The 26,497-nt window shown below is 37.1% G+C and overlaps 4 protein-coding genes across 5 annotated transcripts in view; 1 reads left to right on the top strand and 3 right to left on the bottom strand.

The window, feature by feature from the left end:
- The window catches only part of caln1 (calneuron 1), a 51,286-nt gene extending 48,773 nt beyond the window's left edge, over window positions 1–2,513 (bottom strand). Inside the window, exon 1 of the mRNA XM_020928779.2 lies at window positions 2,503–2,513. The gene's annotated coding sequence lies outside the window, so the exon portion shown is untranslated. The remainder of the gene's footprint in view (window positions 1–2,502) is intronic.
- A 2,058-nt stretch (window positions 2,514–4,571) lies between these two features.
- Window positions 4,572–23,403, bottom strand: tyw1 (tRNA-yW synthesizing protein 1 homolog (S. cerevisiae)). Of its 2 annotated transcripts, none has more exons than XM_055147767.1 (16): window positions 23,266–23,403; window positions 22,929–23,047; window positions 22,682–22,813; window positions 22,336–22,437; window positions 21,887–22,081; window positions 21,529–21,810; window positions 21,075–21,194; window positions 19,626–19,746; window positions 18,976–19,028; window positions 18,766–18,884; window positions 18,097–18,206; window positions 17,589–17,766; window positions 16,841–16,976; window positions 14,921–15,031; window positions 9,950–10,117; window positions 4,572–6,061 (listed from the first exon to the last, which is right to left on the bottom strand). In XM_055147767.1, the coding sequence occupies exons 1-16, from the start codon at window positions 23,354–23,356 to the stop codon at window positions 5,840–5,842; spliced, it is 2,259 nt and encodes a 752-aa protein (XP_055003742.1). In that variant the 5' UTR covers window positions 23,357–23,403; the 3' UTR covers window positions 4,572–5,839. The 2 variants fall into 2 exon arrangements, with proteins under 2 accessions (XP_055003742.1, XP_055003743.1); XM_055147768.1 differs by having other exon boundaries at window positions 21,075–21,191.
- Window positions 23,404–23,611: 208 nt separating this feature from the next.
- Window positions 23,612–25,406, top strand: sbds (SBDS ribosome maturation factor). Its single transcript, XM_020928594.2, has 5 exons — window positions 23,612–23,846; window positions 24,018–24,147; window positions 24,221–24,421; window positions 24,564–24,728; window positions 24,820–25,406. Exons 1-5 carry the CDS (start codon window positions 23,719–23,721, stop codon window positions 24,943–24,945), a joined length of 750 nt encoding a protein of 249 aa, XP_020784253.1. The 5' UTR covers window positions 23,612–23,718; the 3' UTR covers window positions 24,946–25,406.
- Window positions 25,407–25,510: 104 nt separating this feature from the next.
- Window positions 25,511–26,353, bottom strand: LOC110163602 (claudin-4-like). Its single transcript, XM_055148071.1, has one exon. It carries the CDS (start codon window positions 26,308–26,310, stop codon window positions 25,636–25,638), a length of 675 nt encoding a protein of 224 aa, XP_055004046.1. The 5' UTR covers window positions 26,311–26,353; the 3' UTR covers window positions 25,511–25,635.
- Window positions 26,354–26,497: the final 144 nt, after the last annotated feature.

The raw sequence follows: 26,497 nt of genomic DNA, 5'->3' as shown, positions 1-26,497 counted from the left end.
TTAGGATCAAGAGCATGTGTAATGTCTAACCCCAGTTGTTCTCCATTTCTACAGTGTAAACTTGTGAAAAATAAACAAATGACTGTAGCATATTCTATTGTGCCACCCACCAGGACTCGAGTCCATCTGTTGGCACTTAACACATAAACCTTCTCATCCTCTGGTGATAGTAGCAAAAGAGAGAGCGAAAATTGGGCACAAACCAAAATATCTATCTGTTAAATTAATTCTCTCACAACTTAGTGGTGGAGTACTTTCCTTTGTATGTATATCTTTTCTCAGTAATTTCCAGAAGAGCTTCCTTTTGTGCAGAGCTAAACAAAGAACTGTTGTTGTTTACAAAGGTGTATTGTTCCGTTCACAAAAGCGATTACAATTGTGATTTATGACACCCATTCATCCCCAGTGCATGAGCGCAATGTAAAAAGTATCACCATCTTTATCACAACCTCAAGAGAAGTCTGCCACAGTTGACGTATAGAAGATGATCTGTTATCTGAAATAGCTTTGCCTGTGGTATAAAGCTATGGCCTTTTCTTTAACATCAGTCAATCTATGTAATCTATATTTAGAGCCTGTCCAGAGTTTCTGCTGAGCTGCCTGAACAGTCTCTCTCAGCAGCACAGGTCCAATCTGTGCTCAATGCTCACCGATGGTTAAAGTACTGCTTAAAAGGGGCTATATGTTTACTTTTATCAGGACATTTATTCATCATCCTTATCATATCAATATCATATCCTAGCAGCAAGATAGCAGTGTAATTTCCTCAAACTGATATAAACAGAGGTAACAAATCTCAGCAGGAAATCTGCACAAAAACAAGGAGAGCATTGTTGTGTCTTTGGGCAAGACACTTTACCTACTTTTCTTATATGTGAGTATACTGGCACAGGTTGGCAGCTATGCATCTGGTAGTCTACATTGGGGATTTCTGGGACCTCAGCTGTGGGTGTAATTATTGAAGTTGTTAAACTGTTATAGTGCTTATACTCCACTATCAATGACCAGCCAACAGAAGCAAATGACAAACTTAATTATCTGTGGCTGATGCAGTTAGTCAAGCTGAAAGCAGAGAGAGGCAGAAGTGGTCGTGAGCCTGCCATTATTCACCAAAATATGAAATAAAAGCATGTTTTATGGTTTTCTGTTTCCATCCAGTCGTGTAGGTATCATGACGCTTGAAAGGGCCTATATTACTAAGTTATATGATTATATTAATATGAATTATACTATATTCATAATAATTATTATATTATTACAATTTTCTGATCTATGTTACAATGTTGTTTCCTTATCAAACATTCCTGGAGTTGTGTCTTGTTTCATTCATAACACTGCATATTTAGGCTTCTTCTCTCAAACAGAAAACACCTTGTCATGTCATGTGGTAATACAGGAAGCAATCACTGTTTTTAAACTCCATTCATTTGAATCATCTGGATATTTTCAGTCCTGGAATTGCCATTTTCTATTGAACAAAGGGTTAACTATTATAGGATATTTTTCTGCCTTATGGTGGTGCCAAAGTTTTGCATTGAGTTACAAAGCCGATCGCATGACAACTGAGAAACAGACAGAGGTCCAGGAAACACTGCAGGCCATTAGCACATATCTGCACTAATCTGTCTGCACCGCATCAGGCATTCCAGCACACATTATGACACCCATTCTCTATGATTTATCAGCTGTGAGTGTGACAGCCCAGAACTCACAATGCCATTACAATGCAAATCCTTTCTGCAACACAAAACATCCATTTGCAAAAGCCAACTCCTTCGATACTGGGTCAGTGAGGTCACTTCAAAAAGAGAGAGGATCCTGCTGGCAGTGGTGGAATGTTACGAAGTACAAGTAGTAAAGAATTGCAGCTAAGTAAAAAATTTAGGTATCTGTGCATTACTTAATTTTAAAGTGTAGACTTTTTACTTTTACTTAACCACATTTGAGAGAATGTGTCTGTTCTTTCTACACCACAATATTTTTGAACAGGACTAAAAGTAAAAATATTTTTTATTATCATTTGAGACCTGCTCAAAAGGTTGAGAGTTTTATTTTTAACACATTCATAATTTGAGCAAACAAAAATATACAGATAAAAACAGCTAGGAAAAACAAATAATTCAATAATTTCTGTTGAACACAATTCAACACAAATCTTTATCAAAACATTTGAAACTTTGTTACAGATCTCAAAGTAGTTACTTTATCAGTTACCTTAATATTCTTTTCATGTGATACTTTTACCTTTATTTGAGTTTTTTTTTTTTTTTTTGCTCTTTGTATCTGTAAGCTGAGTACTTCTCCTACCACTGCCTGCTATAACATAACATATAAGCGGCATCCAACGAAATGCTCTGGCAAAAGTCATTATGTTTGTTGAGTAATCCACTACATAAGTGAAGTGACAAATAAAGATTTATTGAAGCTGGAACTGAGTACAGAGTCAGGTGGATTAATGTAGACATGTTGGTTATGTGTAAACAGGGAGTAGCTGAGCCTTACCTGATGTGGCAATGGACTGTGACAGGGCGCTCATGGGTAATGGATCAAGGTCTTTGTGTGTGATTTCTTCTGATTATATGCACTTTTAGATGCCCAACAAAATCAGTGTTGCCTCTATGAATTGTAAAAACAGAATCATTTGGATAGTCTAAAATGTAGATTATACACACTATATATCTTTCTGTTGTCATTGATCAGATACATTTTGGGGGGAAAAAAGTATTTAATTTGGAAATGTATATATGTACTTGTATGTATACTTTGAGATCTTTGCAGTATAATTTTGTAAGGAAATATTGTTCTTGTAGGATTTGGCTAATAAACTGGATTATTCACAGAAAAAGATTAAAGATCCTATATTATGCTAAATTTATGCTCTTGTGAGCTTTAAGCCATGTTAGTGTAAGGCACAAATCTGCCTGTGCATATTCTGTATCCCAAAAGGCTACCTGTTTGTCTCATTCCTCCTCACCCACTTGATCCGCTACATTAGAATGTCATTACCTCATCAAAAATACACCTGGAGTTGTGTTTTCTGTTTCATTTACCTACGTTTGAGTAATCCTTTTTAATTAGTTTGGCTACATCTTCAAAGCTCAAAATGCTCTGTTCCACCTTGTGACATCAAGCTGTAGTTTTCAAGTTAACAGCAACCTTTTAAGTTTTGTGTAGTAGAAATTTGCAATTCCAGACCTGAATTTACCCAAATGATTCTAGTGAACGTGTATGGAGTTTAAAAACACAGTGGAGCACTTCTTGGATTACCACATGACATCACAAATTGGACCAGAGTCTTTTCTGTTTGAGAAAAGCTCAAATGTGCAGTTTTTGCATGTTAACCATGTGTGAATGAAACAAAACACAACTCCAAGTATTTCTAATAAGGATGCAAAATGATAACATAGATCAGAAAAAGTGTGATATGAGCCCTTTAAGGTTAAAATACATCATCATCTGCAGTACATAAATAAATATGTTGTAACTTCATGTGATCTGATGATAGACTAAAATGTGAAGAGATGTGTACACAGGTGTCAAGTAAAATACATGCTGCGCATAAAATATGATTAGTTAGACTAAGATGTTTTGAGATGTAGCTGATGCAGGGCTCTAAATACACAGAGGAGGCCTTCGTTTGACACATTTGCTTGTCATCTGCAAAAGCCATTATCACCTCAATGTACCCTGGAGTGTGGAGCAAATTACCATTAGTCAAGGTCCACACATCCAGACACCAGTCTTATAAAAATACTGATTAAACTTTACATGATACATTGGCCCAAACCATCCCTGTTCGCCTCACACCCACACCACTGCAGCAGCACCTTGAAAATGAATGGAGGATCTTGTACAAAAACACAGGAAACACAAAACACCTGCAGCTATTTTTCATCACTCTACAAATACAGAGAGCCGCCCAGGTCAGTGACATGAGGCTGGGTCCAGGACAAATGAGGGGGCTGACCTGCAGCACCACCACCTGTGAGAACATAAGGCCAAAAGCCTATCCACCAAGCAGGGATTCAGTACTAGATGCACTCACTTCAGCAAAACACAGGACTATTATTTAAGTTACTATTGTTTGTTATTTCTGTATTCATTAAGATTTATACTCAGGAAAATATTCTGGGTAGTGGTTTGTAGTATTAAAGGTGCAGTGCGTAACAGGAGGGTCTGCCACCTGCTAGTCTAGAAATATTATTGCTTTTTCTAGACTGATTAATCAAAACCGATTTCTGCAAGCATGTGAGTGATCTTCTGTGTTAGTTCTGCATTTCATTCTTCAGTGTTCACTCATATGTAAATGAGTGAGTTTAAATAGTGGACTAAAACTGAATCTTTAAATGAACCGAAACTGCTAATCTTATAAATAGGAATATTTTGCTTCCAAAATCATGCAGCCTTGAATGTACAGTAATTTTCAGGTCCGTATTGCTCCATATTGCTCCCATAGTTTCCATATTACTCCCTTTAGTTTATAAGTATTTGAGGAAAAGTGAAAGTATCATCAGAGTCCAGCTTCAGTCCAGGTGTTGAGTCATATGAACGTTTGATTTCAATAAAACTAATAATATTAAAAATACATTTATTTGAAATAAAACACACCATACAGCCAGGTGACATACATTGAGCTGAACAAATAAAAATTACCTTGCTTTAAATCTACACAGAGAAACAGAAAACCTTTTCTAAGCAAATCTCCAAAAGGCTATTTTCTAACATAAACATTATAATGTTTGCATTTTTAAAAAAAGGCACTGGATTACACTCAAAGCAAAAGAATGAAAAACTTAACTATGACTATCCAGTGTTTTGATCATCTAATCTCACTGCCCTTATAGCTCAAAACATAAAGTAACTGGTACGGTGACATTTTGAATTACAAAGTTTAGTTTAGTTTAATAAAATAGAAAAAAATGCTGATTTTCAACACTGTGTCTGTGCAGTGGACTGACCTATAGTTGGCCTGCTCCGTGGTGGGGCTGAGAGCTCCCCCTAATGAGGATGTGTGGGAGGTGAGGAGCCACGCAGCGGGACAGACCCAAAGCGGCGGACATAGACCAGATTATATGAAACTGTCAAGAGATCTGCTCCTTTTAGATCTAAATGTTACTAATAATGAATAGATGGGTTTGAATGCCAACCTGACACTAAATAAAAAAATTAAAAAAAAGTTGGAAAATACAAAAAGGCTGCACAATAATTTACAAATTCATGCTTAAAATGTGCAGTACATAACTTTCTGGAGGAGGAACGTCACTGTATGATTCCACAAAAAGAGAAAGTTAAAACCATATGAAGATAAGATACATTTTATACCATACTGTGAAATATTATAAATAACAACATTTCCATGGAGATAGGAGGCCAATTAAGAGTCAGGTTTGTAGAGATACAAGGCTGCTCACAGTAAGGACCCATGTTTCTCTACGTTTTTCAGTGCAATAAATAACCAAAAACATGCTCTTATCTTGCTAAAAAGTTGAAGTTAATGAAATTTTATGTTACATTTCTGTTACTGTCTAAACATGTTAAGACTTTAAAATATGTTCCCCAATAGAATTATTTAAAAGAACAAATTTTGTCATGATTCATCATTTTGGTTTAGCACTGATTTAAGTCCTTGACTTTGGTTCACTCTTAACCAGTAAATACAGGGACATTTCAATGAATGTATCCAGACAAGCCAGTGTACCCTTTCTACTGAACAAAATTATGGAGTAACTGTTAAATTAAAAAATAACAAAATCATCTTATGTGCAGCCTACCAAAATACCACATTAATACAAAAGCAGCTAGTAATTTTTGCATTAGAGATTCTACATTTGTTGTGTTATCAGCACCCTGAGATGTTTTTGGTCTTGTTGCGCCTTTGGAAGCGGGTGTCAGTGGGGTCAAAGCCCTGCTCCTCTGCTCCAAACAGAGCCCAGGCTGGAGTCTTGGCCATGTAGTCCTGAGACGAGAAGCTCTGCTCTCCTGCACTGTCCTCATAAGCCTGAACCAGCTCCTGGAAACGCTCGTAGTCAATCCACGTCCACCACTCTCCATCGATCTTAAACTGTTCAGACAAAAAACAATAAACAGTGAGTTAGATTTGGAAAAAATAAGATTTGGTTACACTTTCCACCACGTTAATAGTGTATTACCCCAAAGGACCAAAACTACTTTTCTTCACAGAGCTACAATAGTGAGAGATTTATATACTGCATAACAATGTAAAACTGGAAAAAGGTTTTAAGGCTTTTTTCATAAATATGGCTAAAAGCTCACATTATCACACCATCTATCACAAGTTCTTATTACACTAATTGAATACTTAACATAATTACACTCAATATCTAATAAAACACAAACAAAATGACTTCTGTGTGTCCAAAGCTACTGCATTTCAGTGTGTTTCCAAGCTGATGAGCTTTTGACAAGGTTTTGTACTTGAAACAGTACACTGAAGCTTTGTGTCAAAAAAAAAACCATGGTTCTCTGGCATTAAACAAGACAGAAAAATCTCAGATTCTCAGACTCCTCTGACAGAACTTTACCAGCGTGCAGTGACCCTGAGCACTACTAAACCTTCCCATCTTCACCATCTACACTCCCCTCAGGCAAGACATACAAAATGTTCAAGACAAATTCTGATTACACAGAAAAATACAACAATATCTTCTACCAAATCTTTTGTCTGTATGTTAGGTAATATTTGGTTGTATACATAGCCTGTAAAAAACATGTGCTATTATGACACAAGTATTTACAAAACACATAAGAAGGCATAAGAAGGTATTGCTCTGTACTAGAATGGCAACAAACAATTGTTGATTGACTATGATATTTTTTGATTAGTCAGCTAATCAAATGATAATTCCTACTGTACACTGAAATTATTTTAAAAGATTTTAACCAGATAATATGTAATGAAATATGGTGACTGAAGGCTTCTAGATACAAAATATTTATCAATGAAATCAGAAATTGTTCATTCTTTTTAGACATATTAATTTCATAGTGCCACTGTCTTTGCAATAAAAAGGTCTTTTCATATTATTTCATACTAGAGTGTGTATAGTCCAGAGAATGATTATCATTATTTTAACATTATTTTAACAACTCAAAAGGCAAAAAAACACTCAAGTCTGCACATTCGGAACATTTGTTTGCTCAGTAAAAAAAAAGTTCCGTCCTGAGATGATGGCCCTCTCTGAGAATAACTGCATTAAGCGTTTTGAGGCTTAAGATATCGGCTATTAAAGTGAGGATACCCACTGCATTACTAATGAACCTTAAGAAGAGCAAAAAACCAAGGCAGAGACTGTTGGGACTTAATGTTTCTGGTAATGAGCGGGGAAGAGATTTGTTCAGCCGCATCTTGGCAAACAATTTAACCATTATGCAACAAAGGAAAGAAGATGCTCTGAGAAGGACTGGTGTTTACTAAGAGTCTGTTTACTGAGGAGAGTGAGGAGCTCCACAGGGGGGCAGGGAGTACTGCATGGTAGTGTACATGTCAAGAATTATAGAACTATATAGAAGAATCTGTCCTCAGAAATATGACCACATTGAATACCACAATTTGTCTGATGTTGGTTTTCAAACTGTGATGACAGCACAATCAGAAAAGTGTTAATAAAATACTACATATAGAAGATTATACCAGTGCTTCTTTTGAATTTAGTTCTTTATATAGTGTCACATCACAAACAATATGTCCTCTACGTGAAGGCATATATTGATTTTTATTTTATTTATTATCCACATTTAGGTGCAGCAAAGCTGCCGCTATTCTTACAGTGGGCCACACTATACACAATCAATAATGCATTTTATTTAACATTTAAAACACTATAAAATTTACAGATATATTATTAAATTAGTCATCTTATTCTTATCTGAAAGTAGTGATATCCAATTAAAACAAAAATTTTTAATTCCAAAATAATATTTGGTTTCTAAATCTAAACTACAGAGAATCAGATCATAAGGATGCACTTGTCATTTATATGCTATAGACTTCTCCTTGGCTTTATCCCTTGAGGATATCGTGAAGGCTGCTCAACATGCAATGAAGGAAACGTTTTCTTCATATTTGCTCCACACAGTGAAAGCTAACAGTCTCAATGACCCCTACTGTGGAGTACTAGACACGCATTGTGTAATCTACAGTGTCCAGTAAGAAAAGAGTAAGACCTCCACTGAGGACAAAGAAGTGCAAATAAATGGCCCAGTATAAAAAAGGCACGAACACCAGTTATAATAGACCACTGGAGGTATGATGACCTGAGAGACATGTGGAAGTGCACTGGAGGAGCAGGTACTGAAAAACACAGCCAGAAATCAATTCAGTCAAATATTAATGGTGCCCTTGGCTGGCTGAGCTTACCTAGTGAGATTTTTCAGTGCATATTAACCACTAAAAAGGGTTTAGGACAGACATTATGTGATAAACTTAAAACTTAAACAGTATAAAGGATTGATAATTACAATTTAGGAATAACAAAATATTACCAAACTTGCCAAGCAACAACTCCTATTGAAGTTCTGCTCTGTATTCATGGGTTTGGGTGAAGGACTTTGTGAGGACCCAATTCTAAAGATATAATATTTTAATTTGAATTGCTTAATTGCTATGACCACAGAGGATGGTTGCCATAGCATGAAAACCCATGAATAACATACACTTTAGTCATGATGTGCTTTTAAAAAAATCATATTAGTAGCTCAGAAAGAAAGGATTTTGCTACAGATTTTGGTTAAGCTCACAGTAAGAGAAGCAGACCTAACAAAGCCTAAACTTCCTATTGTTATGATGCAAATTACACAGTACATAATCCACAAATGATGAATTTCTTTCAGGATGACACACTATCTGAGCTAAGCCCTCAACCACATGAACTGTGCTAAAAAGTTTCATCTACAAAATATTGCTTCTCAACAACAACAACATATTAAAGGTGCAGTGTGTGTATAGTCCATCAAATGCTTTTCTTCATGGAGATAATATTGCTTTATCTAGAATGCTTCACAGTATGGAATTTAAACTTTCTATCTTCATGGAGACCAAGCTGGACCCCCAGCTAAAAGTTTCATAGTGCACCTTTACATACACTTGTTAAAAGAGTAAAATCTTGTCACCGTTGCTCAAGAAATGCTGCAAATGGAGTATTTTTAATCGTATTTGAAAGTCCAATATATATGTTCTAGTCATCTAATGTGTAGTTTGTATATGTTCTAGTGTGTAGTTTAGATCAATACCTGAGCTCTTCTTTCATGCAGTATTGATTTTGCGTGCCCTTGACTTTACCTAAACACATGCAAGCCTGTATCATTAACCTATGTGAGATGAGCTTTAAATCCTTCTCCCTTTTTTTGTCGAAGTGTTTAGGGCCAAGACAGTTGAAACAAAGTCGGTGATAAATACATACATGGAAAGAGGCACTACTGTTCATGAGAAGGTGACAGCTGCTGACTGCAAGTTTCTTCCCCAGGAGCGAGCAAATTAATCACAACTAATCAAATGACAGGACAATGCCAATGCCAACCAGTCTTTGTCTGCAGGGCCAAGAAGAACACTTTACATATTTTGACAAGCACAAATGCAAATGAATAGGACCAATAACATACAGATTATAAAGGGCTCTGAAATGGTGAAATCCTGGGGAGAGGTTTGATGATAAAACAAAGCGACTTATGATTGTCATACATATATTTGCATATTAATATACTGACACAAGCTATGCCCATTTATAAGCATTGTTTCTTCTAAATAGAAACCTAGAAACAAGTACATAGCAATTACCAAAAATTGCTCACCTCCTTCCACACAAATGTAGACTATTTGATTGTAATAAAAACGTTTCAAATCGAATAATAAATCATTTACCTATAAACCAGAGTTAAATAAGGAAAAGATGTAAGTATTTGTATTGTGTGTACAGAATGGCCCTACAGATACCTTGGTGTGTGCGATGAGCAGGCAGTTGGAGTGCTCGTGTTCACAGGCTATCTCGTACTGCGGCAACATATCCGCCAGCTGCTGCACGAAGGACACCACCTCCTGATGCCATGGGACGTTGGCCATGGTCAGGCTACTGGCCGTACTCTCCCCACAGTATGTCACTCCCTGCACACAGAACACAATGTTTTCAACCTGGAGAGCCTCAGACAGACACAAAGAAAATTACATTAGTAGATTTATTGAAAGAGTTAGTCTTGGTGCTCAGACCCCAGCAGAAGACATTGTGATGTAGGGCGTGGCCGATTAGATGACGTTTATGAAAAGTCTTCCCCTCAGGGCCTGGACACAGGAGGTGGCAGAGGTGAGGCCGAGGAAAGTCAAAGCGACGATGAAATGATGAGAAATTGAGATGGTGCTGGGGAGGAAGTGGGGTGTAGCACGAACCAAAGCAGCCATGGAACTGCAATGGGGGTTTAAATTTGGCAGACTAGGCACTGATTGGGCAGGAGGAGGTCAGGTGAGTGGAGTATTTAGAGTGAGGGCTGAGGAGCAGGTAAGCTCTGGTGAAGTAGATGGGACCCAAGTTAGGTTTTCAATGCTGAACTTATGCCAGCTCCATTACATAATTTTCAATGAATAGGATATAGATTATTTGGAAAAAATTGAATAGAGAAAGATTCATTCTTGATAACGGTAATCAGATTTAGAACTATAGTTTAAGCTATATATAACTCCAAATGACAATTAAACTTTATGAAAATTTATGTCAGTAATTTTAATTATTTATTTTTATCTCCAGAGTTCATCCAACTCCCCCGGATGCTGGCTCCGATGCTCTGATTTAGAAATTGTTATTATTTAGGTATTTTTCCTGCCTCTTGTTTTAATTTATTTGTGATTCTGTGTTAAAAAATAATTTCAGCTTTAATTCTGGCTTTACTGTAATTGACAGAACTGATCACTGGAAAATTCTCTCTTTTCAGAATTCTTTGTTGGAGCAGTTTTGTTATTTTGTTGTATAACACTCACACTCACATTAATAACAGAGTACTGCTATACTCTTACAGGATTTGAATGCTCCACATGTCTGAAGTGGGCACAATCGTATTACAAATTTATCTCATGAGACCTTTGCATGAGATTGCACGAGATCTTGTCACATCCGCATCTGATAGATAGTCAATACATAAAGCATCCAGTTACCAGATCATGGTTAAGAAAAGTAATGAGCAGATCAGCTTTGCAGACACAAGAGATTAGATCACATCAGGGAGTAATTAAGATTTCAAGATCATTGAGAGCAGCCATTCATCACACAGGCCAAGGACACACAGCAGAGGTTATGGTGTAAACTTTTGTTTAGACAAATTGGGATATAATTGGCATATTTTTAAATAAATATTTTGTTAAGTATCTGTTCTATATTAAAAAGCACAAAAGAAATGTATGAAACAAAAGGCCTAAATATTAGTATCATAATGTTTTTTGAGATGGAAGAGGTGACACAGGGGCTTATGGGGTACAGAGGCTGGACAGAATTGATTAGAGACCTTGGTGTTATCTGCTGCGCCTGAAGCTCTACTGAATAAAGATCAACCGAAGAAGAGCAGCATAAATCTACAGAGTGATGCGTGGTGGGAAAAGACCAAGTTTGTACAAGTTATAAAAGATATAAGGCCATTTTTTTATGGATATGATCAATGCTGATGATCAAGGTCCTTCAGAGTGCATATGACTGAGCACTGAACATTTCAAACATTATTGGTTTTACTTTCAAAGAGAGAGGAAGGACTGGTTTTCAATTACTTCAATTAGCTGCAAATGTTTAAAAGAAAAATATTTTAGGGTTGATAGGCAATTGGGCTCTCCTGTTTTCCCCCATTTCTTATTTACTACTGTACAAACAAGTACTTTGTTTTGCAAATCAAGTAAATGTAATCTGAATAGGTGAAACTAAATATTATGGTTCAATCGCAGAGAGGAGAAAAGCAATCTTATCCACTGCCCCAATAGAAATATCTTAATAAACTGCATTGATATAAAAGTAAAATGGCAACACAAACAGAATGCATAATCATAATCAATAACTGTTATAATTTAAGAGATACTCAAATGATCTGTGACTCATAGCTGTCTGTAGTAGCACCAAGGTTAAAAGTATCATTACCCATGAAATATTACTAAAACTTGACTGGAAGTATCAATACTGAAAAGATTCACAGTTAGGTCCTTACTGATTAGTTTTAGAAAGGTCATGATGGCATATAAGAAAACATGGTAAAATTTTAGAGACAATTAAAGCCCATAGTAACTTGTCAACATTTTCACTGGTGTGACTCACTCTGTGATCAGGTCGAAACTGACAGCAACAAAACATTATCTGGTCTCTGATAATTGTTGGATCCTTGCAAAGCACTAATGAAATTCTTCAGTCCCACTAATTGAGATAAAATTTGAATACAATCCAACAAAAGACTCTGCTAGCCTAAAACAGTAATTAGCAAGAAAACACAAGCCTAGATGTTACTCAGACATATTATAAAGTTGGTAGAATTTTCAGCACTACTGCATCAACCCCACAACATGGAAACTCATTATTCCCCTGTTCCCCTCATTGTTTCTTTGACAGGCATGGAAATTGTACATTCACTAACAAAACAAATAAAGAATCTATCTTGTCTAATATGGTATCAAAGTATTAGATGGACAATTAAAAGTTGTAGTTACTTAAGCTGCTTGTGTTCACACCTACTACATACAACACTGGGACCAGAACATAAAACAGGACTAGAACAGGATCAAATCTGGAAAATACAGCCTAACTCCAAACCAAAAACCCATCAATTAAAAACACAAATAGATCAAACAGGTCCCACAAGCTAAAACTTTAATATGACTTCCTGTTTACAGTTCTGCCGTGCTAGCCAAGTAATAACTGCAGATATGCTCTTGGGCATAAATGCTTCAATCAGCCACCTGCTTCAGGCAACAACATTATTAATTTAGGGCCACTGGATTTTGGAGACCTCTTTGCACCTGATTTGGCATTTGTTTTGTTAGTTTTTCCCAAACTTAATCAATATTGTAGAGATTTTATATGTATGTACGTGAACATATTACAAAGTCTGTATGCCAACTCTTGGACCGCTTTTTTAAGCGTGCCTAGGTAGATTTAAAAAATCCCATAAGGTTAAAAGTACATTTTATTGTTCCCATAGGGAAAATTGTCCTCTGCATTTGCCCCATCCTGTAGTGCTGCTGGGGCAACGTGTCAGGAGCAGTGGGGCCATAGTTGAGCACTAGAACCCATGTCTGAATCTTGAGATAGGCTGGTAGGAATTGCCTTAGCTGGAGGATTAAAATTTTTTAATTTTTAAATGAATGAAGGGACTAAAGTTTTGGAGATACTCTGACTGGTATTTAGCCATCATGATTTCAAACCAGTCACAATGAGGACTTAATATTCACTGGCATTATGTTATAGAAACTATTGTTATGTTCAATGCTAAGATCTAGTATTCGTCAGATCTCAGAAGCTAAGGAAGGCTGGGCCTGGTTAGTACTTGGATGGGAGACCACTGGGAATTCAATGTGTCACAGTGGGGTGCCGGTGGCAAAAACTGTTGTTGTGTCCTTAGGCAAGACACTTCAGCTACATTGCCTAGTGTTGGTGGTGGTCAGAGGGACCGATGGCTCAGATTGGCAGCCTCGCTTCCATCAGTCTGTCCCAGGGCAACTGTGGTTACAATAGTAGCTTGCCACACCTGAGTGTGGAGTGAATGAACACTGAACTGTAAACTGCCTTGGCTGTCTTGAAAGGTGCAATATAAATGCAATGATTAATTAATTAATTAACTGAGAGTCACAAGTGGCATGGTATTAAAAGGAAAAAAGTGTTCGCATAATAAATTGTGTAAACCAGTGTACAAGGAGGCTACCTGGGGATCATTCTGAGCAGTGTGAGAGAAAGGACATGAGAGGGAACCTGCCAAAAGAGTGGCTTACTATACTATTCCAGTCCAGACCAATTAGTCAGCACCCCAACAGTGGAATGAAAATAGACAACGACTCAACATGCATTTGGCTGGGCTTTAAAAAAGTCAAAAATAGCTTTATCAGTACAGCATTACATGGACACAACTTAGTGTTTAGAAGCAGTCCAGAGAGGTAGAAAGTGCAAAATGGAGTATATGTATAGCTATGAACATCACAGGTGATTTTCACCTGAATTATATGAATCCTACTTTAAATGACTCCTTAATGTAAATGCATAAAAACAAAACAAACCTCACAAGATCTTTTTCATATATTTTGGCTAGTGTTATTGTATTTATTTATTGTATTGTTATTGGTTTTGCATTTTCTTCTGGTCATACACACAAGAGACATTTAGGCATGTAAACACAAATACAGACTAAACTAAACTCACTAACACTCAAGTGTACCATGACACTGGAAGTAACAGGGTAAAGTGTCTTGCTAAAGGATACAACATGCTGATTTTGAGTTGGATTTGAACTGCCAACCTTCGAGCTGACGCACGTGTGCTCCAACCACTAAGCTACTGTGATCCTTCTGTTGTAATTTAGGCTACTATAGGTTGCTTCTTGAGGTTTGAAAAATGACATGTGGTGCAACTAAATGAAACTGCTAAGTGTATTTTTGTATTTTAAATGTTTCATTTATTTTCAATGGCCTACTGAGACACACGCAAGTCTTTTTATTTTTTAACTTTGCCAACCTTGACTGTAACATGTACTAAACATGTAAGCCAGGTGCTCAGTACCACACTATAAATATCACGTCCGCTGAATAACCAGGGTAAGGTCAGTGTGGTACAGATCACAATCCCCCTGAACATAAACTTGTTCATGAGGTAACATTAATGCACTACACTGCACTACTTCTACAAAGGTTCACTGAAAATGTATTAACAATAAAATTCTCCCAAAACGTTTGTTAACTCACCTTGACCTCAATGAAGTCTGGCTGTCCCATTGCAATGAGATCAGCGTAGGCCAACATTTCCTCTACGTTCCAAGCTTTGACCAGTGTCAGTCTGTACACAGTCCTTTGTTTCTGAATGGGCATACAATAATAAGTTTATAATTCTGAAAATAATACAATCAAATCTTCACTATAGTGACCACTATATATACATTTTTGTATTTGAATTAGAACCTGTAAAAAGATCTACTTATATATTATATTAAAAACAAAAGTAAATAAAACAAAACAAAAAAGGATCATTATTTACCTATGATTAGTTTAATAATATATTAAATCTATGATACTATAATTTTTTTTGATAGTCAAACGTTTAAGTGTATGACAGTGGCAGTCAAAATCTATAATTTGAGATAAATTTTCATTGAATACCACAAGATTAAGGTAGAAACTACAAAATAGGCAGAAAAGTTTGACACATAAATGACAAAAGGTTGAGGATAATAGATTCTTTCCCTCGTTTAGCGTATGAGTAGAAGGTTATCTGTGACACAGGGTCCTTTCAGCACAGTGGGGAGGGGGATAATTGGCCACAGTGAGCGCTTGGAGATATTTTGAGCTCCCCCTTTTCCAAATCCAATCGTGAGGCATGACTCTATCAATCCTCTGGTGCGCTGCCAACAAGGCCAGGTGGAGGAGAGCAGGGGGAGCTGTCCAGAGAAGAGCCAACTTAACAGATAAGAGAGAGACCACCATCAAATTCACAGTGGATGTCCAACTGGCAGACCGAGAGGCAATGGATAAAGTATTTATGGTTACTCTGCAGTCAGATGAAGCACTCTTTCACACTGAGGTCTATGTAAGTGCAGTTCTTACAGCCATCAGGGGGGAATAGCTACAAGCACAAGTTTCCTAAAATACTGTGCTTTTGATCAACAAAAAAGGAAATTGTATTATATTTTTCAAGTTTGTGTGACAATGATGACCTGTCAACTTAAATATCTCAAACATATGCCCTCCAGGTACATGCCGGTACAAATTTTAAAATCATTTTATATTGCTTGATGAGCTGTCGAAGCCATTTAATTTAAAAGAAGGAAATGTACTGCCAGAACAAAAATGACAATATTTAAATTACCAATAGACGTTCTGTCCCCCACTTGGCCTGAGCCACAGCTGACCTTTGACACAATGTTATTGGACTTCAGGCTGGAAACATCATTATGAGAGAAAGGAAGATGTGGAGTGGGTGTTAAAGAGACCATATTCAACTGGGGAAGTTTTGTTTAAATGAGTTTAGCTTTTTTGTGTTTCTCAAATGAAATCATTGGCAGTTAGTGTATTGCATTTTAATATGTGGCGTAGGTTTACTGCTGGTGCCCATACTTTTGTGTGTTTACAACTGGCACAAATGGTTTGCCTTTTAACCACTTGTGGCTGAATTTAAAAGGTGCACTGTGTAACTTTTCTGCTGGAAGGTCTGCCACCTGTTTGTCTGTCACTGCAGATGTTACTGCATTGCCTTGATTATTTCACAGTATGGAAATAAAGTTGGTTATCACAACGGTTAATCGTCAAATCTATGCAGAAGTAAGCCTGGACATAGTAAAAAAAATCCAGTTTTTCAAGGCTTTTTTGCAACTAATAAAATCACAAGCCACTCAAATAAATGCACTCTCTCAGCATTTTAGCTATAAACTCCCATTGCCAACAGAGAAGATTTATTTCTTCCCCCAAAAATCTATCATACTCTGTCTCACTGTATCCCCAATGACTATCTGCCAGGACCTAAATCATTTTTTTACATTCAAAAACTCCTGATTCCAACGCTCATAATTAAAAAAGAATGACATCTTATCTTATTATTATGTAAAAAACGCTTGTCAGTAGGGAAGCAATGGTGAGTTTTTCTATTCACATATCAAAAATACAGTCCCTCACCTTCTCTCCCAGTGCTTTAAGGCAGTCGAGGAAACGGGGCCAAAAGTCTTTAAACAGCGGCCGGTCAATCTTCTTCAGGCTGTCTTTGGTGCTGGCATCTACACTGACGTACAGCTGGGTAACAGGCACCAGGCTCCTGCAGATAAGACAGAATAAGAAAACTGGAAGAAAAAATGACATGCCCACCCTTACCCTCTGAGGAGAGAGAGGACAGTCCAAGTACAAAATGTCACTCTCACTTTCTGCTGTCTAAGGCTTATGAGGAGACTGAACTCAACAAAATAACAATGCATTAAATTACAATGCCAGAGTAATTGTCAGCTCTGATCACTACGAGTAGTGATCAGAAATGGCCTTTTCACTACAAGTAGGATGAAATGCAGTTTACAATACTACTACAATTATATAGTGCAGCTATAGTAGAATTTGGCATTTCTTGGTGGGTTTTAGTACTGAGGCATTGTATGTAGTTATTTAAGGTGTCTGGTGGCATTTTATTGTATTTGTAATGGTGTTAATGATGAACTAAGTTAGACTAGAATGCGGTTATAATGAAATGTATATTTTAGACATATCATTAAACATATATAGCTTGTGTTTGTTCAATTACACGGTTTTGTATTGTTAAAAAATACCTTTAGAACATGCCTTTCCTCCTTGGAGATAGATAGTAATACTGTAATTGTGGTGCCCAGTGCAATATTTTTACCACAGCAACAATTTTTTTATTCAAAACAGCAAAACATACCTGATTTCCTCTGGGAATTGGGCATTTGTGACCAGAAAGCTGGAGATGCGGTGTGAGTGGAGCAGGCGGAGGAAAGCATTAATTTCAGGGTACATAATTGGCTCCCCAACCAAAGACAGGGCACAGTGCTTCACTGCCAGGCCCTCTTCATAGCGCTCTGGCTTAACTCCTGGAACTCCTGCAGTGGACAGAGGGCACAGATCCAGTCACTTTACAATGGTAGAGGGTGTTCACTGCCATCCGAAAATATGACCAGAGGCTGTTGTGTAACTGCTCGCATAAAACCCACAGCAGAGTCAAGACCAAAGTCAAGACCAACTGAGAGACACGATAATTTTTGAAAGATTGCATTTAATAACTAAGGACGCATAAACAGCGGGTAGTGAATTAAACAAAAAATATATATGGTACAAGTAGCATGTTTACAGGTAGTAAAACACTTGCCTGACAGACATAAATGTGTGTTAGTTAAGTGATAAGATGGCATAGTCAGGCAAGTAAAACACACCTTTAAACTCTCGAATCATGTTTTGATGCTTCTCTAAAGAATCATTCAAGATTTTTTCAGCAGGATCCATCTTCCAGCGCCACTCTGTACCCACTGGGTTTGTGTGATGTCTATGGAGAAACAAAATGAGAAACCTTTAATTGTTACAGTACATAGCTCAAATATTTAAGTACTTTCAAATAAGGACCATATAAACAAATACTTTATCTAAATGGAAGCTGAGTGATAATTTGCTACATTAAAACTAATGATTCTGAAACATAAAAAATTTAAATATTAACAGTTCCCATTAGGCCTGATTTTGGGAAGAAACCATCTAATTACAATTTTTATGATAAGGAGCCTTAATATTTGAGAGACGACTGAATAGAACACTAATCTAAGAATCCAATGTATTTCAGAACATTTGTTTCAAAAGGGGCATATCTGGCCTGACAGAAACATGGTTCATGCCACATGGTTTGCAGTGACCTTTCAGCACTGCACAGACGCCTTTTCAAATGAAATGAAGGGGAGCACCAGTTTGACATCAGTGCCACAATCAATCAATGTCTGCCCCTTAGGTCTCACTGTATGACTACTATTGGTGTCCTGTATTTAATAATTTACTTGCTGTCTGCTATTTCTCATTCACAATACACAATACATCTATATTCAAAAAAGTCATACCTCCAACAGAAGACGCACTTGTTGGCACATGCAAGGCTGGGCGTGGTCTCCATACAGCGGTGGGACTCAATGCCATAGAAAGTGTGCTTGTAACACCCTCCTCTTCCGCGCAGCATCGACTAAATGCAGAAAAGCAAGAAAATCAATTTCCAATCCAAAGTAATCAGTATATTATGTCATACCAGCAATTGTCTACTCAACATGTATTACCTTTGTCCATCGACAGAGCTTCACTCCTGAGTGGCTTCCAATTAACTTATAACCTGAAAACGTATTTTTAGAATTTAGATGTAGTATATAGGTCATTTTAATCTAGAATACTTAAATTCAGTGGTTAACAAATAGGACTATAAGATATGCTATTTTATGCCTTGACTTTGTGAATTTAACCAATCATATTGTGAACGCTCAAAAACAGAACACAGCTGTCAGCCCCATATAAAAATATACTAACTGCATGGCTTAAAATAAAAAAAAAAAATAATTTAAACAATTTATCTACTCAATTAAATATTATTATTTTATGCATTTATTTATTAATTTTTGGCATATCGTCTACCTATGACTGTAGAAACAGCAAGTTGGATTTTTAGGTTGTAACAGGGAGCATCCAGCAAGAAGGAACTAAAATTTCAAGTGCAATAGTACTAAAAGAGAAAGAGCATTTAATTTTTATGTAAGACATAATAGCTAAGTAGTCAGTGATCAGTCTAAAATATGATTAGATAATGTAATGAAAAGCCATTAGTGGCATTAAGCAGATTATGTTTTGGCACTCACTCAGGTGCAATATTTCTTACTGTTTCTTTGTTATTTAGGTTTTAATTCATATTTATGCATTTTTAGCAACATTTTCTCACCTTGTTTTGACAGTGCATCTCTCAGGGCGGGGGTGATCATCTCTCTTCTCTCCTCCTCATCTTCGGCCCTTTTAACACTGTTCAGTTTGGACAGTTTTACCATCTGTTCTTCATCTTTGCTCTAAGGCAAGCAGAAAATACAATCTGGGTTAAAAATTCCCTCTGTTTTTGGGGCTCACTGTGGCATCTAACCCAGGGTCAGTCATTTGGACTCAGATGGGTTAAACTCCTACCCTCGACATTAACCTGGATGTGGTTAAACACCTATAATAGCTAATAACTTGGCAGTTTGTAGTAACTAAAACAACACATTTACTCCAAGGAATTATTAAAGGTTGCTATGGGTACAAATTTTCTTTTAATATATTGAAATAGCCACAATATTGAGAATGTTGAAGCTGCAAAACTTTAATAATGGGTATATCATTTATAATAAAAAATGTAAATGGAACATGCAACATGCAACATTTAACTGGGAAAAATTCCAAATGAGGGTATAAATTAATATTTCTGCATTGAAGATTTCTCACATTTGTCATTATTCTAACATTAATACTTAAATCTCAACAAATGCATATACATGCATATATGCATAAAATCCATATATGTATGGATGAAGCAAAAATATAAATGGAAATTGTGGTAAAGTACAGTACAAAAGCAATGTCAAAACCAAGCTAACAGTTCTTGCAAAACTACAAAAGAGTAATAATACTATTACTAATAATAGAGTGTCCTCCCTAAAAATCTGTTAATGCTGGATAATAGAAACAGATAACAGTGCTATTATCAAGGGGGTTGGCTTGATAACACATAATTTGCAGCTTTGTTAACAATGTGTTGCATCTTGAAACAAATGTTAATTTTGGACAGCAAAACTATCTTTTCCTGCCCTGACCAGAATGTGCAAAAAACAATAGTCATGTGCTAACTGTAATTAAGGTGTTACTTGGTAGAAGGAATACTTCTGTAACTGCCAAAGTACTTGTTAACTGAAATGTTATAAAATTATATGATAGCATTTCACTTATATTATTTGTTGGTGATTTGTTTGCTACAGCTTTTCCCCCATATAACCCCAAAAAGACCTCAAGAATGCTCTTCCGTCTCCATTTTCCTCTCCCTGAGTCACTTTCTTCTCACAGTCTGTGCAGTGGGTGTCCTTGCTCTTACGCAAGCCTGTGCTCTCGCCTGCTTGGGTCTGGTGTCTATCAAACCATCTGCCATATCTTCTCCACTCACACCACTATCTACTCATACACTTACATTGATCCATTAAGCTCTAAGTCTATAACATACAATGAAAGAAATATGACACTATACAAACATTTGACTTTTAAATTACTCATCAACCAAAAGATCATACAAACAGTGTAATAAAGTAATAAAGAGTACATAGTTGTGATGTCTGTGTGTAAACTGGTATCATAACTGAATGTTAAGTCTGACCTTGTTTTTTTTAGCACCACTGATGATGTTTCCAAGATCCTCCATGTCAACAACTGAACCTTTCCTCTCATCTTGTAGAGGAGACTCTTCATCATCACTGCTAGACTCAAAAAGATCCTGCTGAACACAAAAAAGTACAAAGAAGCATTGATTCATGAATTAGATTACAAGACTAAATATGGTAGAAGACCCATGAGCATGTAACAGTTGCAGAATTGTATTGCATTTGCCTGAAAAAATGTATGTTTCATTTGGATAACATAAAGGTCTGTAGAGTGGATACTTTTAAATAAAAATTTCTAAAATATCTAATGCCATTAATCTTTTCACAATAATTAGATACTATACTACTACTATATATGTCTCACTATCCATAATCAATTAGTCAATGAAAGTACTGTTTTATGAAAATACATACTAGCTTTAAATTGTTCCTTTGAGATTGCCTGTTTACCTCAGTGTTAATGGACTGGACAGCCTCTCCCTCCTCCTCATGGCCATGTTCATGCTTTGCCTTGTTCTTGCAGGAGCCTCCTTTCTTACAGTTTCCACTACAGGTCTTCTTGTCTCCTTTCACAAGTTTCTTCAGGCGATTCAAAAACTTTACTTTCCAGGCTGTAAAATCAGCCTGGATGCTTCCGTGCTTGCTGTTCACCACATTACAGTCACCCTCTCCCCTGGTCATTATTCGGCTGGCAGTTAACATCCACAACCACTTGTCAACATTTTTTCCCACCTATAAATGCAAATAAAATCAAAATGATGAAAACTGTGCCAATTTTTACTATGTGTACTAAGTAAAGGGACCTTACTGTGTTATAGTGACTAGTGTAGACTGAGTTCCCCAGCCCAAAAACTGCATATTTAAGCCCTTTCAGGTATGTTTTTCCATATCGGAAGTCAGTGGATGCCTCCTCCAGCCACTTGCAGAACCACTCAGCATTCTCTGTAGGCTGTCCATCAGTGTAAGTGGCCAAAAGAAACACGCAAACTGTTCTGTTAGTGCCCTAAAACAAAAATGAAAGCATGTTACGATTACTATTACTCACACAAGGGATCTTTGAGGGTACATTTTAGGACTAAACAATTTATAAAATGTTATGAAAATGAAATTCAGTCATTTCTTTAATAATCAATTATATGCTTGGGTTTTTGAATTGAGAGGTCCACAGTCAATGCTCAGAAAAAGCATGTGGTTTGGAGCAGGATTCCAACCTCAGGGAATATTTATACAGTAATATAACAAGTGTAGCAAACAAACCTCATCAGCAAGTTGGTCATCAGGATCATAATTTTTTAAATCAGTAATCTCACATGGTAAACCTGAGGCCTCAATTTCATCTGACAACTCTTGAGCAAAGCCCTGTAGAGACAGTATAAAATGAATATTTATATAAGCCTTTACTTTTCAGGTTCAGTCAACAAAGTAAATGTCAGAAATTGTTGACAACTTGTCTTTTCAGTCAGACCCTACAGAGAAAAAAAATTGTCTAGGCAGTTAAACACAAGCAGAAATGTATACATACAAAACATATTAACACATAAAACACAAACATTTTTTACTACAAAATGAGTGCATAAAAACTAAAGGCAGAAAATGTGCATACTTTAGCAGTTCCAGTTTGTGATCCAAAGAAGATTTTAACTCCAGACACATGGACGACTTTTTCTTTGTCGGAGTATCCACTGCTCTTCACAGGTTTGTGGGATAAGAAGTTTGTGCCACTAGAAATACTTCTCTACAGGACAAAGAAAGGAAGGAAGGAAAGAAGGAAAAAATGCTTGTCAACAAAACTGATCTGAATCAGCGATTGCGTAGTTTACATTGTCTACATAAACCAAATACTACTGGACCTTTTTTAATGCCATCTTCACTGAGAACCAGATGCCAAAGAGCAGAGCACCTGCAGAATACAGGTACAGTCTGCTGTGCCATATTGAAGTTATGAAAGACAGAACAGGACTGTGGGACTCTACAGCACAGGAGTAAAACAAATACAAATCATGTTAATTAAAAGCTGTTTTAACATTTCTGGCAATAGCGTTTGGCAATAAAAGGAGAAACATACAGCACAATTCACAAAGTAGAAAGATAATCAGTGACCTGACCCTTCTAGCTGTGGTAGCTGCGTTCAAAAAATAAACCAAAAACAACTACCTTTTACAGAGTATCATATTCAGATTGCTTTACCTTTGTCTTCCGAAGCACACACAACACTTGACAAAAGCGAAAAAATAATTACTAACATTTGCATAACCCTAAAAGTGAAATAGGAAAACATTTTAGGCTTTACTAGTCCATGTACTGGGTGAAACCATGTTGTTTGAGCGAAAGGAATGCTGGGAAATGTAGTTACAGCGATTTAGACGTACATTTTGTGCTGGATTAACAATTTGTACATTATAAAAGTGTATTTATTATATATAACACAAATGTTGAGCCCAATTAAACACTAAGAAAGTTTCAATCGTCATATTAAAAAAAATATATATATATATGGGCGGAACTAACTATAGCCTCTGTTGTTCCGTAAAGGACACATATCATCAACGGACTCGTTTCATGCTGCGCACTTGGTACCTGTAATGAAGAGATAAAAACAGTGCATTTTAATTATTATTTTTTCTATTACTAGACATAATCATGTCTATATTTACGCCAACAAATCAAATACGACTTACCAATGTAGCCGTGGTACGGATGAAAAAGGGCGGTAAGCGATTTGAGATCGCCTGTTACAAAAACAAAGTTATGAGCTGGAGATCAGGCGCGTAAGTACGATTGTAAAAAATAAAAAAAAAAATATATATATAGAGAGAGAGAGAGAGAGATTTATTTTATTGTGTCTGTACAAATACAATTGTTAAAATACAACACCTTTCGAGATAACACATTATTCTTTACAGATAAACTAATTCTGCACTTGTCTGTTGTTTTTGTAGAGAGAAAGATCTGGATGAGGTTTTGCAAACACACTCTGTCTTCGTGAATGTGTCAAAGGGTCAGGTGGCCAAGAAGGATGATTTAACCAAGGCTTTTGGGACAGATGATCTGACAGAAATCTGCAAACAGGTTCTATTCTTTTGCCTATTTAAATGTCATCCCAATGAGTACCATGTCTAATCTATATCCTTTCCATAAATAGATATTAGCCAAAGGTGAGCTTCAGGTGTCAGACAAAGAAAGACAAACTCAATTGGAGACAATGTTCAGAGACATTGCAACTATTGTGGCTGAAAAATGTGTTAACCCTGAGACCAAAAGGCCATACACCGTCAGTCTTATTGAAAGGGCTATGAAAGACATCCACTACTCTGTCAAAGCCAACAAAAGCACTAAGCAGCAGGTAAGGCAAGCATTTTTTCTTAATGGGAGTGCAATGAGTGACAACAGCTCACTCTTGTTTAGCCAAAATTGTGTTTTGTCTCTTCTGTCCTCATCTCATTATGTATTACTAATTGTTATCATATTTCTGCTAATATGTAAAGGCACTAGAAGTCATTCGACAGTTGAAGGAGACCATGGAGATACAGAGAGCCCACATGAGACTGCGGTTGGTGCTCCCGGCAAAAGAGGCCAAGAGACTAAAAGAAAAGCTTAAAACACTGCTGCAGGTTGTGGAAAGTGAAGATTTTGATGAGGAGCTGGAAATGGTTTGCTATTTTTGTTTAAATGTTGTTTAAATCTGTTGTTTTAATGGCTAAGGTAACATTCAAATCTTTGTAATACTGATTTATTGGACAGGTTGTTCTGGTGGATCCTGGCTGTTATAGGGAAATTGATGAGCTGATTCGCTGTGAGACCAAAGGCAGAGGTTCCCTGGAAGTCCTCAGTCTGAAGGATGTGGAGGAAGGCGATGAGAAACTATAGCTGTTTGGACTCCAGTTAGTATGCACTTACATGTTCTCTGTATCACACTTTATACAAGAAATGAATCTCATATTGATTTTGAACCATATTTTATATTATGCTACATAACACAACTGAGGATGCATTTAAAGCAAATATTAATGACATCTAATACTTTAATTAGGTGTGCATGTATTCATCATAGCATCAGTGATAAAAAGTTAGAAGATTTAAATACATACACACAAAATGGTGATTACAGTGGTGTAACTGCTACCTTCATATAAAAAAACAGCTACATCTTAACAACACCTAATAACCTAATAAAAATTGTTTATTTAAAACAGCAAAACTCATAAAATAAGAAGTGCATTACATTTGTCTTTAGTAAAACACATAATTTAAAAGGGTAAAAAATAAATGTATTTAATTGTTGTTCTCTCAAATAAATTATATCTTGTATACATCATGCCACCATCCCATTCAAGTCTGAATTTTTTTCTTTTCATTCAGCATATGTCTATGGGGCTGTGTCTGAAGTGCACTTAGACTGCAGAGTTAAAACAAAACGAAAAGGAAAAAGTTCTAGCTACATATCACCATCACATACCACCACACTAAATAACATGCATTTTCTTAAGACGGGGTTTCCTTCTGCATGATCCAACGGGTGCATAGATTACTAGTTCCTTTTAAAATGGTTAAAGCCCTTCACACTGGTCCTGCCCCGCGTTGCAGTTGGCTATTAGTGAATGTGGCCCGGTTGATTCTGCTCAGGGGGTGATTGGACTCCTCCTCATGAGGGGGAGCGGTGGCGACTTCGGTGTGCTCTCCTTGGCTCTGAGTTGTTGGACACCTCGTGGTGAGAAACACTCCCCCCACTGTCATCAAAACAAATGAGATCCAGCCCAAGTACAACGCAGGCCCCCAGTCTCTTCTCAAGTGTGTAGCCCCCTCTAGTGACTGACTGGTGTGATGACACGTCCATGCTGTGGGAACCAATAGCAGAATTCCAGACAAAACAAAAACGGCACCGGAAAATACTTTAATCTGGTTACGGTGAGGAAACCACACCGCCCCCACCGCACTGATGACCACAGCAAAACCACCTGCTACAATTCCTGCTGTGATAAGAGATCTCCAAGTTCGGAAATTTCCAGAAAGAGACATAAGAGTTTGGTAGAATGAGCAGTGCAGGCTTCCATCGTGAGCCAGGTCCCAGTGATCCCACTGCAGCCACACCCCGTCCCAGTAGGCAGGCAGAGAGGCTGTAGTGTTGTCCACAGTGCCACTCACGTTCCACAGGGCCAAGCAGCGGGTCAGGATGGCACAGATCCACCCCAGAAAGGCCAAGGCGAGGGCACCAAGCTCCAACTGCCTCAGCATGACTACAGTAACTGGCCTTCTCCTCAGCTCAGGCCCCACTGCCTAACCGCGAACAGCTGGTAGCGCAGTGCTCCAGGCCGAGTTGTTGTTTGTACATGTGCAGCGAGGGTGAGGCTCAGTCAGACCATGGAGGTGTGTGTCACTGGGGCATTTGCATTGCGGTTCATAATGGAGAAACTGGTTCTTT

The sequence above is a fragment of the Boleophthalmus pectinirostris genome, unplaced genomic scaffold (assembly GCF_026225935.1).
Source record: "Boleophthalmus pectinirostris isolate CB_2022bp ecotype Guang Dong unplaced genomic scaffold, ASM2622593v1 HiC_scaffold_9, whole genome shotgun sequence".
NCBI classification, from domain to species: Eukaryota; Metazoa; Chordata; class Actinopteri; order Gobiiformes; family Gobiidae; genus Boleophthalmus; species Boleophthalmus pectinirostris.
This window is presented reverse-complemented; position numbering and strand designations above follow the sequence as displayed.